At 37.5% G+C, this 13,083-nt stretch overlaps 1 protein-coding gene across 4 annotated transcripts in view; it reads right to left on the bottom strand.

Moving 5' to 3' along the window:
- Positions 1 to 13,083, bottom strand: part of dock4b (dedicator of cytokinesis 4b) — a 94,897-nt gene that overhangs the window by 39,961 nt on the left and 41,853 nt on the right. For all 4 annotated transcript variants that reach the window (XR_014531334.1, XM_083528189.1, XM_083528187.1 and 1 more), the window contains exons 11-19: positions 12,857 to 12,989; positions 12,176 to 12,264; positions 9,775 to 9,900; positions 5,215 to 5,339; positions 4,640 to 4,802; positions 3,363 to 3,469; positions 1,387 to 1,540; positions 996 to 1,093; positions 765 to 848 (exon numbers count right to left, since the gene is read on the bottom strand). Coding sequence is in view for 3 of the 4 variants with exons in the window: in XM_083528189.1 (XP_083384315.1) it covers positions 765 to 848; positions 996 to 1,093; positions 1,387 to 1,540; positions 3,363 to 3,469; positions 4,640 to 4,802; positions 5,215 to 5,339; positions 9,775 to 9,900; positions 12,176 to 12,264; positions 12,857 to 12,989 (1,079 nt within the window). In the remaining variant the exon portion in view is untranslated. The remainder of the gene's footprint in view (positions 1 to 764; positions 849 to 995; positions 1,094 to 1,386; positions 1,541 to 3,362; positions 3,470 to 4,639; positions 4,803 to 5,214; positions 5,340 to 9,774; positions 9,901 to 12,175; positions 12,265 to 12,856; positions 12,990 to 13,083) is intronic.

Here is a 13,083-nt window from a genome sequence, read left to right as displayed (position 1 = left end):
CGAGTTAGCTTTTGCTCCCCACGTGCATCAATGAGCCTCGGCCGCTCATGACCCTGTCGCCAATTCACCACTGTTGCTTTCTTGGACCATTTTTGATAGATACTGACCAGGAGACCAGGAACATCCCACAAGAGCTGCAGTTTTGGAGATGCTCTGACCCAGTCGTCTAGACATCACAATTTGGCCCTTGGTAAACTCACTCAAATCCTTACACTTGCCCATTTTTCCTGCTTCTAACACATCAACTTTGAGGATAAAATGTTCACTTGCTGCCTGATATATCCCACCTGCTAACAGGTGCCATGATGAAGAGATAATCAGTGTTATTCACCGCATTGAGTATAATGTTATAAGATCATAATGTTATGCCTGATGTGTGTGTATATATTTAAAAACTTTTAATGTAATCGCATTTTAAAGCCAAGATAAAATATATCTAAGACATTTCCTCATCAAAGGACCAAGTATCAACATATCAATACATAATAAAACAAAAACATTACACAAGTGTGCATTTGATAAATGAGGCCTAAGAATAAGTATATCTGTCAGACAAATGTTTCGATTTGGATGAACCAAACTCCACAACCATGTGCAACACAGATCCACAAAAGCTCTCTGTTAAACATTAATAGAATTCTGAGCAGGAAATTTGCGAGAGGACACGTTTTTATAATTTCCTTTTTAAAACAATTTATGTCAATTTTTTAAGGTTAATGTTACACACAGCTGTAGGTACAACTGGCACTGATTTCAAAACTTACAAGAGAATCAAAGACTTTGAGGCTGAATCTCTGCGAGCTCTCGTCCAAAATCCCAAAGAGCGCGTCCAGAGTATCCTGTAAGAACTGGGAGACAGTCGATTGCAGTAAGAACAGTAAGACATAATTAAGTGCAAAAATGTTTATCCCTGTGGTTTGACCAAGTCATTCTGTAGCAGAGAGCATGGCTGCTTGACATGCCAATGAGTGAAGTTTATTTGCACTGTATTCTACCTTAACTATTTCAGAGCCATCAATCTCCTTCAGTTTGGACAGGCTCTCACTGATTCTATCAGGGTGCATCCTCCATTTCAGCAGGTCCAGCATTTCACCTGCACACAGCAAGAAGTGCAATATGTTTTCTTAATCACTGATACTCCTGCTGCTGTTCAGCGTTAAAAACCCTCACTATAACACACCAACCATTCAGAAAGTATAACGTTATAAAAACACTGTATAATGTTCTCATACAATAAAAGGTATTCCTGTGTGTGTGTGTGTGTGTGTGTGTGTGTGTGTGTGTGTGTGTGTGTGTGTGTGTGTGTGTGTGTGTGTGTGTGTGTGTGTGTGTGTGTGTGTGTGTGTGTGTGTGTGTGTGTGTGTGTATATAATGAGAAAAGTCTACCATTTTGAGTGAGTTTGGTGGAACAGAGGAATGAGGTGATCCAGAAAGACTCCTTGCTGTTTTTCACAGCCTGGTTGTTGCCTGACAGATTGGTTTTGAAACAGGCCAGACTGAGGTAGCGAGCACAATCTTGAAGATTAGCGTTTTCCTCACACTGGGGAGAAAAGAATGGGAGACATCAACTCTTGCACCTTAAAATGCACACCTTCCACCACCCTCAAGCTTATTCAAAAGCAAAAAACAGCCTCTCCTACCAAAAGAGTAAAAATACACTAAATTCTGCCTCCATGAGAGGGGGAAAAACTACCCTTATCAAGAAACTATACCACCCACTCCTGCCTTGATTAGAGTAATAACCCACTTCCACTGGCAGGAGAGTTTGACACAAAAGTAAATATGCCCACTCTTTGCCCACTCAAAAGCAAAAACACCCAAAACTAGCCTACTCAAGAGCAAAAATGCCCACTCCTTGCCCATACAAGAGGAAAAAATGGCAACTCCTGCTGGCACAAGAGTAAGACCATTACTCTTGCCCATACAAGAGTTAAAATTGCCTACTCCTGAGCACACAAAAGTAAAAAAAGAAAAGAAAAAAAAAAAAAACACCCACTCCAAAAAACATGACACTAAAAACAAACTCCTGCCAATCAAAAAGTAAAAACTATGCATGCTGCCCAAAAGAGTAAAAAACAAACAAACAGCCCACTTCCACCCATGCGAGTATAAAACCCACTCATAAGAGTAAAAATGCTCCGACTCTAATGCACATCAAGGGCTGTAACTGCAGTCAATAAACGAATAATAAAACACAATACTGAATATAATATGCTGTAAAGTTTAAAAGAAAATGACCAGAATATGCTAAAAATAGATAAAAAAAAAAAAAACAGCAACAATCCACCACACATACTTTGTAATTCATTTTTAATTACTTTTTTTTCTTCAGGAAATTGCCTGAAGTGTATTTTGTTGCAGAAAGGTAATGTTTTATATATTTTTAATGTGGTATAGTAGTTTGGCTAGAATGTCTAGCATTAGCCTGTGCTGTCATCTCAAGCACTGAGGCAAAGCAGGGATTATAGCATAAGCAAATACATTTCCTTTTTTTTTGTAGTGTCTCTACTTATAGTTACAGGTATCGAGTGTAAACCTCATCACTCTGCTGACACTAAGAAGAAAAATGACGACATATTTTCTACATAATGACGATTTCTGCACAGCATGTGCAGCTGTGTGTTATTTGAAAGGTGGCCACACGCTCAAAGAAATAAGAGGATGTGGTTAAACTATTGATGACTAATGTTTTTACTTATGTTTACAGATACAAGTCTTCTTTTATTCTTTTACACAGTGCCTTAAAGCGAGAATCTGTTTATTGCATTATTGCAGTTTGAATGTAATGCTGAATGCTCGGGTCAGCAGAAAAAATACTTTGTGTATGGATCCACTCCCATGCAAGTAAAATCATTACTGCAGGCAAAGATAAGCATAAGTTTGGGGCGGTTTTATTAGAGTGGAAGTAACAAGCGAGAGGTTTGCTTGCCCATTGGTCACTTCTCTCACGGCTACGTATTTCTACCAGCACGTGTTAGTTTTTAACCACAAAAGTAACTATTCTTAAATGTGATTTTTTTTTTCTTCTAAAAGACGATTGCAGATGTGTGCAATACACTACCATCGGAGCACATCAGGATACAAATATAGATAGAATGTCTGCTTGTTTCTGTAAATTTATACTGTAGTCCTAAATCCCAGGGGTTCCTGTGGTGTTTTTTTTTTTTTACTTAAACCTGCCATAGTGGCAAAATCTATAAACAAGCAGAATTCAATGACAGATTATATATATATATATATATATATATATATATATATATATATATATATATATATATATATATAAATAAATACACACACACACACACACACACACACACACACACACACACACACACACACACACACACACACACACACACCTTATAGACAATGAGCTCATGAGTGCCATCTGGTAGAGTTCGTCCATCTTCCTGCATTAAATGGACAAACGAGAAGCCAAATAGCTTCTTCTCCGCTTTGTCTTTTGCTGCGGAACAGACACACAAACACACAGACACACACATATATCTTACAAGCTGCATTTTTCAGATTACAGGGAAAGGGTGTCTAATTTTACCTGCAGAACATACAGGTACTAATTCCAATAAAGTAAAAGCCAAACAACAATCCACCTGTTTTAGCTTTCAATCACCTGTTTGGTGTTTCAACAGACCATGAATAGTGGCTTCTGCTTGGTTAAAATGAAAGTCTGCACACACACACACACATGCTGTCTGGATAGGATTATACTCCCATGCACTACATGAAACTCGTATGTAGAAAATGTCGTCAGGGCATGAAATAAACTGTCTTTAATTGAACACACTAAAGATACTACAGGTAACAACCACAACCAATTACAGAGTAACATTGATTTCAAACAGGCAAAGGATCATATGTTTTAGAACTAAGTTCTGTTAGATTGAATACACTGATGGTTCTCTTTCTCTCTTTTCAATCCTCACTTAAATTTAAATAGCAAAAAGTTGTAATTAAAAAAACTAATACAAATTATGGAATTATTTGCTACTAACTGACAGCCACAACAATGAACACTAAAATTACAGACTACCAAGTGAGCCGTAGTCCACATTTTATTTTTAAATAACATGACTGCAGAGAACAAAATCTGAGCTGGAAATCTGGAAATCCCTGGAAGTAAATAAACTTGCATCCCCTGGCATACTGGAATAATTTTTATAGTGACTGGTAGTGTGTGCTACAATCTGCATTTTGCACAATTTATTCTATATGTGTGAAATATTTTAAATACAGCTTGTACACATGGCCATGTTATTTTCTCTTGTTCTCTATTAGATTTGTCAAGTTTTGTTTCAGTAAAAGAGTTATATAGCAGTGTGTACAATTAGATTTTTTTTTCTAAAGAAAAAAAAGATAGAGAACACGAGCAAAGGAAAGAAAGAGAACAAAAACACAGCTTATGGCGGCTCTCAAAAACTTTTATCACGTGAATCTATAAGCTTCTATAAACTCTTTGCATGACACTTAGCTGAGGAGACTCTTTGGACATGTTGTACACTTCATACACGATAAAGCCAGACAGATTCTGAATTTACATAATCATGTTCTACAGAGCTCAAACGGTCAGCTGTTTGTCCTTGAAGTGTCGGTGTTCTGATCTAGCAGGCCTTCTTACTTGAGCAGTGGCGAAACTCAAAGCGGACATGGGAGCCGCGGAACACATCGACGGGGATGGGCAGCTTGATCTGCTCGGCCCAGCGTGGGCTGTTGTTGTGGTACAGCACAAAGGAATGGTATTCGTCAGACCCCGGCTCACCCGAACCCGCTAAAACATAGCCCTGCAGACCAACACACACACACACACACACACACACACACACACACACACACACACACACACACACACACACACACACACACACACACACACACACACATATATATATACACACACATACACACACACGCACAAATACACACAAGCATCACAGGTTGAAATGATGCATGCTGCCCATCAGCTCTTATTTTCCATTGAACCAGGAAAACCACAAGACAACAATAGCACCACATACAAGTGTGAAAAAAAAAACGGCTGTGCTGCTCAGATTGGCTGCACTGATGTATAGTTTTGGTATTGCATGCTTGCAGTTACTATAAATATCTATAATATGTTAGCAGAGGTAGCCTGAGCAGAGGTGTTTTATGTACAATGTCGAAAAACTTTAATTGAAACCAGTTGAAAAGGAATACCCTGAGAATCTGTCCATCGGCATCCAGTGCATAAACTGTGATTTCCACATTTCTGGCTACAGTTTTTCCTCCTTTCTCAAACTCTCCTTTCTCCAAAATGATGTACAGATCATTCCTCATATCCCCTAAAAAAAAAGCAAACATATTAAGAGGGTTAAGCTTACATCATGTGGCTCTATAATGGAGTATGTTGCTGTAAAGGTATTAGCGATGGTCAGATTTACCAATTCGAAACGGTGCATTGGCATTTCAGTTAACTATATCATGCATTGTTTTAAAAAAGTGTGCAAGTTGGCATTGTAATGCAGAATTTTTCAACAGATTTGCATCAGTAAAAAAAAAAATTATATATATATATATATATATATATATATATATATATATATATATATATATATATATTTTTTTTTTTTATATATATATTTTTTTTATATATATATATATATATATATATATATATTTTTTTTTTTTTTTCATTTATTTATTTATTTTTTTTTATATATAATTATTAGTAGATGCTGGTATTGCATAAAGAAGTCAGGTGTGTCAGTATGTGAGGGTGGTGCAGGACATGCAGTAGGAACGACAGACTGGTTAAAGGTGGACTGCATCCAGGATCGGCTCTGAGCCCTTTCCTGTTTGCAGTGGTGATGAACAGGTTGACAGACGAGGTCAGACAGGAGTCTCCCTGGACTATGATGTTTGCGGACTAGATTGTGATTTGTGGTGAGAGTAGGGAACAGGTTGAGAAGAGCCTGTAGAGCTGGAGGTACATGCTTGAGAGAAGCATGTAGAAGTCAGTAGGAGTAAGACTGAGTACGTGTGTATGAATGAGAGGGAGGGCAGTGGAGTGGTGCGGTTGCAGGGAGAAGAGGTGCAGAAGGTGGAGGAGTTCAGGTACCTGGGGTCAACAGTGCAAAGTAATGGAGAGTGTGTTAGAGAAGTGAAAAAAAAGAGTGCAGGCAGGGTGGAGTGGGTGGAGAAGAGTGATAGCAGGAGTGATTTGTGATAGAAGGGTATCTGCAAGAGTGAAAGGGAAAGTTTATAGGACTGTGGTGAGACTTGAGATGTTGTCTGGTTTAGAGACAGTTGCATGGAGTAAAAGACAGGAGGTGGAGCTGGAGGTAGCAGAGCTGAAGATGTTGAGATTTTCGTTGGGAGTGACGACGATGGACAGGATTAGAAATTATTTTATTAGAGGGACAGCGCATGTAGGATGTTTTGGAGACAAGGTGAGGGAGGTGTAATTGAGATGGTTTGGACATGTGCAGAGGAGGGACATGGGGTATATCAGTAGGAGAATGCTGAGGATGGAGTCACCAGGAAGGAGGAAAAAAAGAAGACCAAAGAGGAGGTTTATGGATGTGGTGAGGGAAGACATGCAGGCAGTTGGGTTGACAGAGGCAGATGTAGAGGACAGGGGGGTATGAAGACGGATGATCCGCTGTGGCACCCCCTAATAGGAGAAGCCGAAAGAAGAAGAAGAAGATTTATTAGTAGATGCGTTATACTTTTATTAGTTAGAAAGTGATTAATAATTTGTGATATTTTCTATGTAGATTGATTTCCCCTCGTTAAAATGTTTCTCAAGTGCGTTCTCTCAGCACCGCTGCTGCTACGTGATTATGACGTATCACAACACTACAGAGACCGAGGTGTGTCACATAAATTAACATGGCAGAGGTAAAGCTGCATCTTCTTGGAGAACATGGAAAAGAACGTCTAGTTTTATTTCAGCTTTATTTTTTTGCACTACACAGGTCTCTTTGTGAAAGGGCCATCCATTAGAATTCAGGAGACACTTAGGTAAATTTATGATTTGCTGTCTGTCTGAACTAAAGAAAAAAAAAAGCTAACTATCTTTACCATAGTGAATTGCTTTGCATCACATTTTTTCCATTGCATCGGCCTATTTACAATATTTTTTCTTTCACCACGTTAATAGGAAAGTGTTTTTCCGCAGTAAAAGAAAAACACCAGAGTTTACTATTTTCTTCACCCCGTGGTAGATTAGGGAACATTCAAGAACTGTCACTAGTACTACATCTAGCAAACATACACACCCATGGCATGCACGCAATACCACAATGACCTACAACAGAGCTATCAACAGGTGCGTCCTGTGCCTCACTAGACACCACACAATATTCACACTGACAGGAAGAAGGCCTCCGTTATCACACCTTCATTCTCATCGCCCATCCACATAGAACGAAAGTGCTGCACAAGCACTCTTCCTCTGCTAGGTTTTAAAAACATTATAAATAAATGAGGGCCAAAGGTTTGGTGTAATTCTAGAAGCATGTCACTTCACTGTAGCAAAGAACAGCACTATCCCACTAAAGAGGAAGCACTGAGACCAGACAGCTCCATACATGCTTGGGTTAAAGGGGAAGATCAACACTAGAAAAAACAAAACTAGGCTAAACTTCCCTAAATAAATAGTTTCTGGAGAAGCACAGCACTGAGGGGATCAGTATTAAGGCTGAAAGGATTCCTTGAGTACAAAAAAATCATCGAGGCAAATTATTATATGCATTGTGTTTCCCATCTGACCATTATTACTGACGCACCACCTACAAAACTGTGGACCGGTAAACACGAAAGACGCTGTAGAATAAAAAAGATGGAGGAATGGGTAGAACAGAGCGAGGGGAACATTCATATAGAAGTCTGTTTCCGCCACATAAAAAAAAAAAGTTTGAATTGAATATTGCTTTAAAAAATAAATAAAAATTATTTCTTACAATTCCGACGTTTTTTTTGTTAGTTTGGTTTTTTTGCCACTCGTGCAGCGTTACCCCTCTGTAGTGCCAGAAAGCTTTACACATTGAGAATGAAATGGGCTACAATCAATAGTCTCCGAACCCTAGAGAGAACTCTTTCTAACAATCAGCTCTGGAGGAGATGGAACAAGACAGATGAAGCAGAGGAGCCTCTTACATGCACCAACAGCTTCAAACTTTAGGCCAACAACATGGTTACCTGTGGATGCACCAGAAATGTTGGATGTTTACGAGACAGAATTGCAGAAAAGAAAAAAAAAACTCGGAATTGCAAGGGGGAAAAAAATATTTAATCGGCAAACTTGTTTTTGTGAAGGAAACGTGCTTCCATAGGATTCAGGCAAAAAAAACTGACAAAAAGGTTGCGATCATTTTAAACTAAAACAAAGAAATCACAGTACAGTGCAGTTTTCTTCTTTTTTTTGAGTAATCTGAATAATAATTCATTTATATATTTGTATTTGCATTTGATGTTATATGGCAATTAAATGCACTAGATGGGTTTAGTTTTCACAGATATTCTTCTATGAAATTTCAGCAAAAAAAATTTACATTTTTGAAAAAAGGAAACAAGTTTTAATTTTAATTTTAAGAGACCTGTCTTATTTTTTCTAATATATTTAGTATTGCTCTTTAAAAAAAAAAAAAAAAGTACTTCTGATCCAATTGCTCGATTAATCGTTGGAATAATCATTAGAATACTCTATTACTAAAAACACTTGATAGCTACAGCCCTAATCGGTATAGAAAATACTACCCCTGCTCCTGTGTCCCCCCACTTTCTGTCTGCTCACTGCCTTATACTGACAATGTAGTTGCCATACCAACCATTTCTGAGGTAACAGCCAAATGCACATATATCTATCTACACACACACACACACACACACACACACACATATATATATATTTTTTTTTTTTTTTTTTTTTTTTATTACATTAAGGGTGTACATTTTTATTGCATGCACAAGGCAAATATATCAAGCAACACACAACCTGAAATTACTCACTAAGATTTTTATTCTGCACATCATTCAAATCAGCTCATATATAGCTTATATTGACCTAGCATTAACCTGCATATTGCATACACTGCCTGAATTAGTTTATCATTGTGCCAAATACAGTTTTGTACTTCTAATATCAGAATGTTTAATCAGAATATTAAGACCATTAAGAATGTAATTTCATTTGATTTCAGACCTCACAACATCAAAAACACACACACAAATATGTTGTTAGCAAATTAACCAGCCCTAACTTTATTTTCTTCAAGCTGAGTATCGCTAAACTTGCTGATTAGCTGTTGCATTTTGGTCTCATTTGTAGTCGTAAGACAGGGAATTATATTTAAACTAGCGAAAGAAAGAACTGCAACACCACGAAAACCACAAAAAAAAAACATTCTAAAAAGTGCTAAAGCGAGCATTTCAATGGAAAGTAGAGGTAGCGGTACATGAACATCAGAAAATGAAGACCTGTAGAAGATGACTTAAGACCTAGAACAGTGAATTTAAGACTTTTTAATGCTTTTTAAGACTCTGCAGAAACCCTGAATATGTGCAGACCAGTAATCTCAGTAGCAGAAGGCAGTGCAGCACATTACTGTGAATGTTAATACAGTGAAATATATTCTCGAAAGACACTGCTTTCTGTTTTTTTTTTTTTCCCTTTTCATTTCCAATACAATTTTGGTGTATCTGTGTATATGTAAATACATCTTGAACTTCGTATAGTCCAACAATGATCTATAACTGACAGATGGTTTTCTGTACCTGGCATTATGACATCAGAGAATCCTAGCTTCCTGGTGATGGATACACCCCGAGAGAAAATGGCCATGTACTCCCTCCGCAGCTGCTCGATGTCCCCATGAAGTAACTGGAGAGTCACTGCAAGGCCTACAGACAAAACAAAAAAAACACTTATGTAGTATCTATGTACTGTATGTTTTAAACTTTTAGCTGTGTGTAAAAGAAACGCTGTGTTTTTTAAATTCTAACATGCACTATATTGCCAAAAGTTTGCAGACACCTGGTCATAAATATGACGTGGTTTTTGAACATCACATTCCACATTCAGTCCCAATTTGCTCTTACAATTCCTCAAGATTTTCCTCTAGATTTTGAAATGTACTTGTGGAGATTGGTGTTCATTCAGACACAAGGACGTTAGGAAAGTCAGGTACTGACTGCAGTCAGTGTTCCAATTTATCCCAAAGGTGTTAGATGGGGTTGAGGTCAGAGAGCTCTATAGCAGGAGATCTTCCACTCCAAACTATGAAAAGCATATCTTCAAGGAGTTTGCTTTGTGCACAGTGGCACTGTCAATGCTGGATCAGGTGTGGGTCTGCTAGTTCAAGTGAATGGAAAATGTCATGAGACCACATTCAAAGAGTTTGGAAATGAACCACATATGGCTGGAAAAATGTGTGTCCCAAAACTTTTGTCCATATAGTGAACAGAGTGTCACACAAAATTTCTCAGAACATTGTCTTGAAAACGGCATTACATTATAACTATAATCATTTTTAGGCATTCTAGTTTCATAATGTAAAACTGAGTCAGCTGGAATATGAGAAGAAGCATCGGCATAAATCAGTTGGACTGGCACTGGCGGTCACTAGTCACTTCGATTTCAGAGCTTTTCTCTTTTTCTCAGGTCAGTGTCTGAGTGTCTCTTCCATGGCCAGGAGTTACCAATGAAACAATGACTAAAATTGACGGTTTATGCCAGAAATAAAAAACATTGTAGTTTTAACATTATGTACAATGTAACTGCAAAAGTAGCACTTGCTGGGTGTTGGTCATGTTAAATCAATTTGAAAAAAGAGCAGCACGGCATCAGAGTTAAACAGGAAGTTTGCTTGCCCCCTTTCCTGTCTGCCGCTCTTGCTCTCCTGTGCTTCATATACACTTTCATTTCTCTTTTTTAGCGTCTGGTAGAAGGTCAAATAATTCAGGCTTGTGCACACAGTAAATTGTTTTTTTTTTTTCTTTTTTTTTTTTTTTATATCCCAGTGTGAAAGACAGATGCTTAAGCAAAGGACAGCGCAGCCAAGCATTTCTAGCTTTTCTCATTTCCCCTGAAATAGCAGGTATGCTAATTAACCATATACAGGACTACAAGTTTCACATCCTATTTAAACAGAGAGAATGCAAATTCCCCATTATTCAGAATAAATCACAACCTGGACCAACAAACCCTTTTATAGGACATGAATCTAGAGATGATTTATATGCATGTCTAAGCCCTCATGCGTACCCAATGAAAAGGTTCAGAGAGTCTAAACATGACGTCTTAATACAATTATAAGCTTCAACTTATTAAATCGGATAATGGCGTTAAGATCAAATTACGTTCGCATCATTGCCTACAATACAGCGTGTAATATGTTTGGAGGTTAATGTAACAATGGCGAAATGATAGATAAGTAATTATTAATCCGATCTCATTACGTTTTTTTTCTAGTCAATGGTTAATTAAAATAAATACAAATTTTCTACCCATCAATTCCCATTTGATGAAATCATATCTCTGTTTATTTAGAATGAATCAGTCAGAGGGGATTTCGCAAGACGAGTTATTGTTGCTTGCTATGCGTATGATACGCATCAATGCTGATAAGACGGTCGAGTAAATGACTTTGTGCCAGTCACTGGGATTAATGTATTCACACATACAGCTTGTGATTATTCAGGGCCCATGCTTTTGATGCTGCAAATAATTACAGGAGAGAGTCAAAACCGCATGAAACTGCAGACTCTAACTGATAGAGCCATTCTGCACACATCATATGTATATCCTTTAAGGTATCTAACATATCTCGCTCTGTGTTTGTGAAATGTGACATTACATAGCTTTAATTAGCAGAAGTAATTACAAACTTTGGAGCATGCCTGAGCCACCATAAAACATTTTTTTATTGAAGTTTCCAACTAAATCCTCTAATCAAGTGAAATCAAGCTTGTACCAGAAATGTTCTGCCACTAAATCCTACATGCCTCATGCTGTTGCTAGGTGAAGTCTTCGCTGAGTAAATACTGCTCTCTGAACTGCAAGAAGAAACTCCATAGCAACTCCAAAAGAAAGCTTCTCCGGCTACTAGAGCTGTGAAACATGTCCATACTGAGTGTGTACTTTCAGACCATTTCTAAGTGTGGATCTAGAACTTACCCGTGTTGGATCCTGACAGGTTATACCTGGAGTTCACTTTCTTTATTATGCTGTCATGGATTTGACTCCAATCACTCTCAGTGTTACAGCTGCAATACAGAGTGTTGGTAAGAGTGTTAAAAGAAAAAAAATATTTATTGCACCACAGCAAATATCATTATACAAGTGTGTGTGTGGTTGTACAGTCAGAATTCGTGGCATATTCTGGCCTGTTCAATTAAAATGAAGGTCAGGCTACTAAAGTATCTATAATAGGTTCAGTGCCACTGAATGGTCACTGGGTGAGTTGACTTTATATTTTCCCATATACATATTAGTTATCTGTTATGCTAATGTATATGTACAGTATATTAGTCTGTGTCTCTGTATATTTATGTCTGTGTGTCTCCAAATGCATTTATGGCTGAGACAAAGTATACATATACACACACACACACACACACACATATACATATGTGTATATTTTATATATATATATATATATATATATATATATATATATATATATATATATATATATATATATATATATATATATATTTTATATATATATATATATATATATATATATATATATATATATATATATATATATATATATATATATATATATACACATATACATACACACACACACACACACACACACGTGTATAGCATCAGAGATGGTGCTCTACTCACGCGTAGACTTTAAGGATCTGGTCGTCCTTCGTGTCAGCAGTGAGGAGATCCGCGATGCTGAACACGGCACAGCCAAACGGACGCCTGTACTGCACGCTGCATGTGTTCTTCTTCTCACCCGCACACATCCTCCCTACACACACACACACACAACTAATTTACTCCCACTCTGACCACTGCTAATGGGCATCAGATGAATATGTACAGTTAAAAGAGCTGTATTAATC

The sequence above is a fragment of the Silurus aristotelis genome (assembly GCF_946808225.1).
Source record: "Silurus aristotelis genome assembly, chromosome: 24".
Taxonomy (NCBI): domain Eukaryota; kingdom Metazoa; phylum Chordata; class Actinopteri; order Siluriformes; family Siluridae; genus Silurus; species Silurus aristotelis.
Note: the sequence above shows the minus strand (reverse complement) of the source record. Positions and strands in the feature narration are given on the sequence as shown.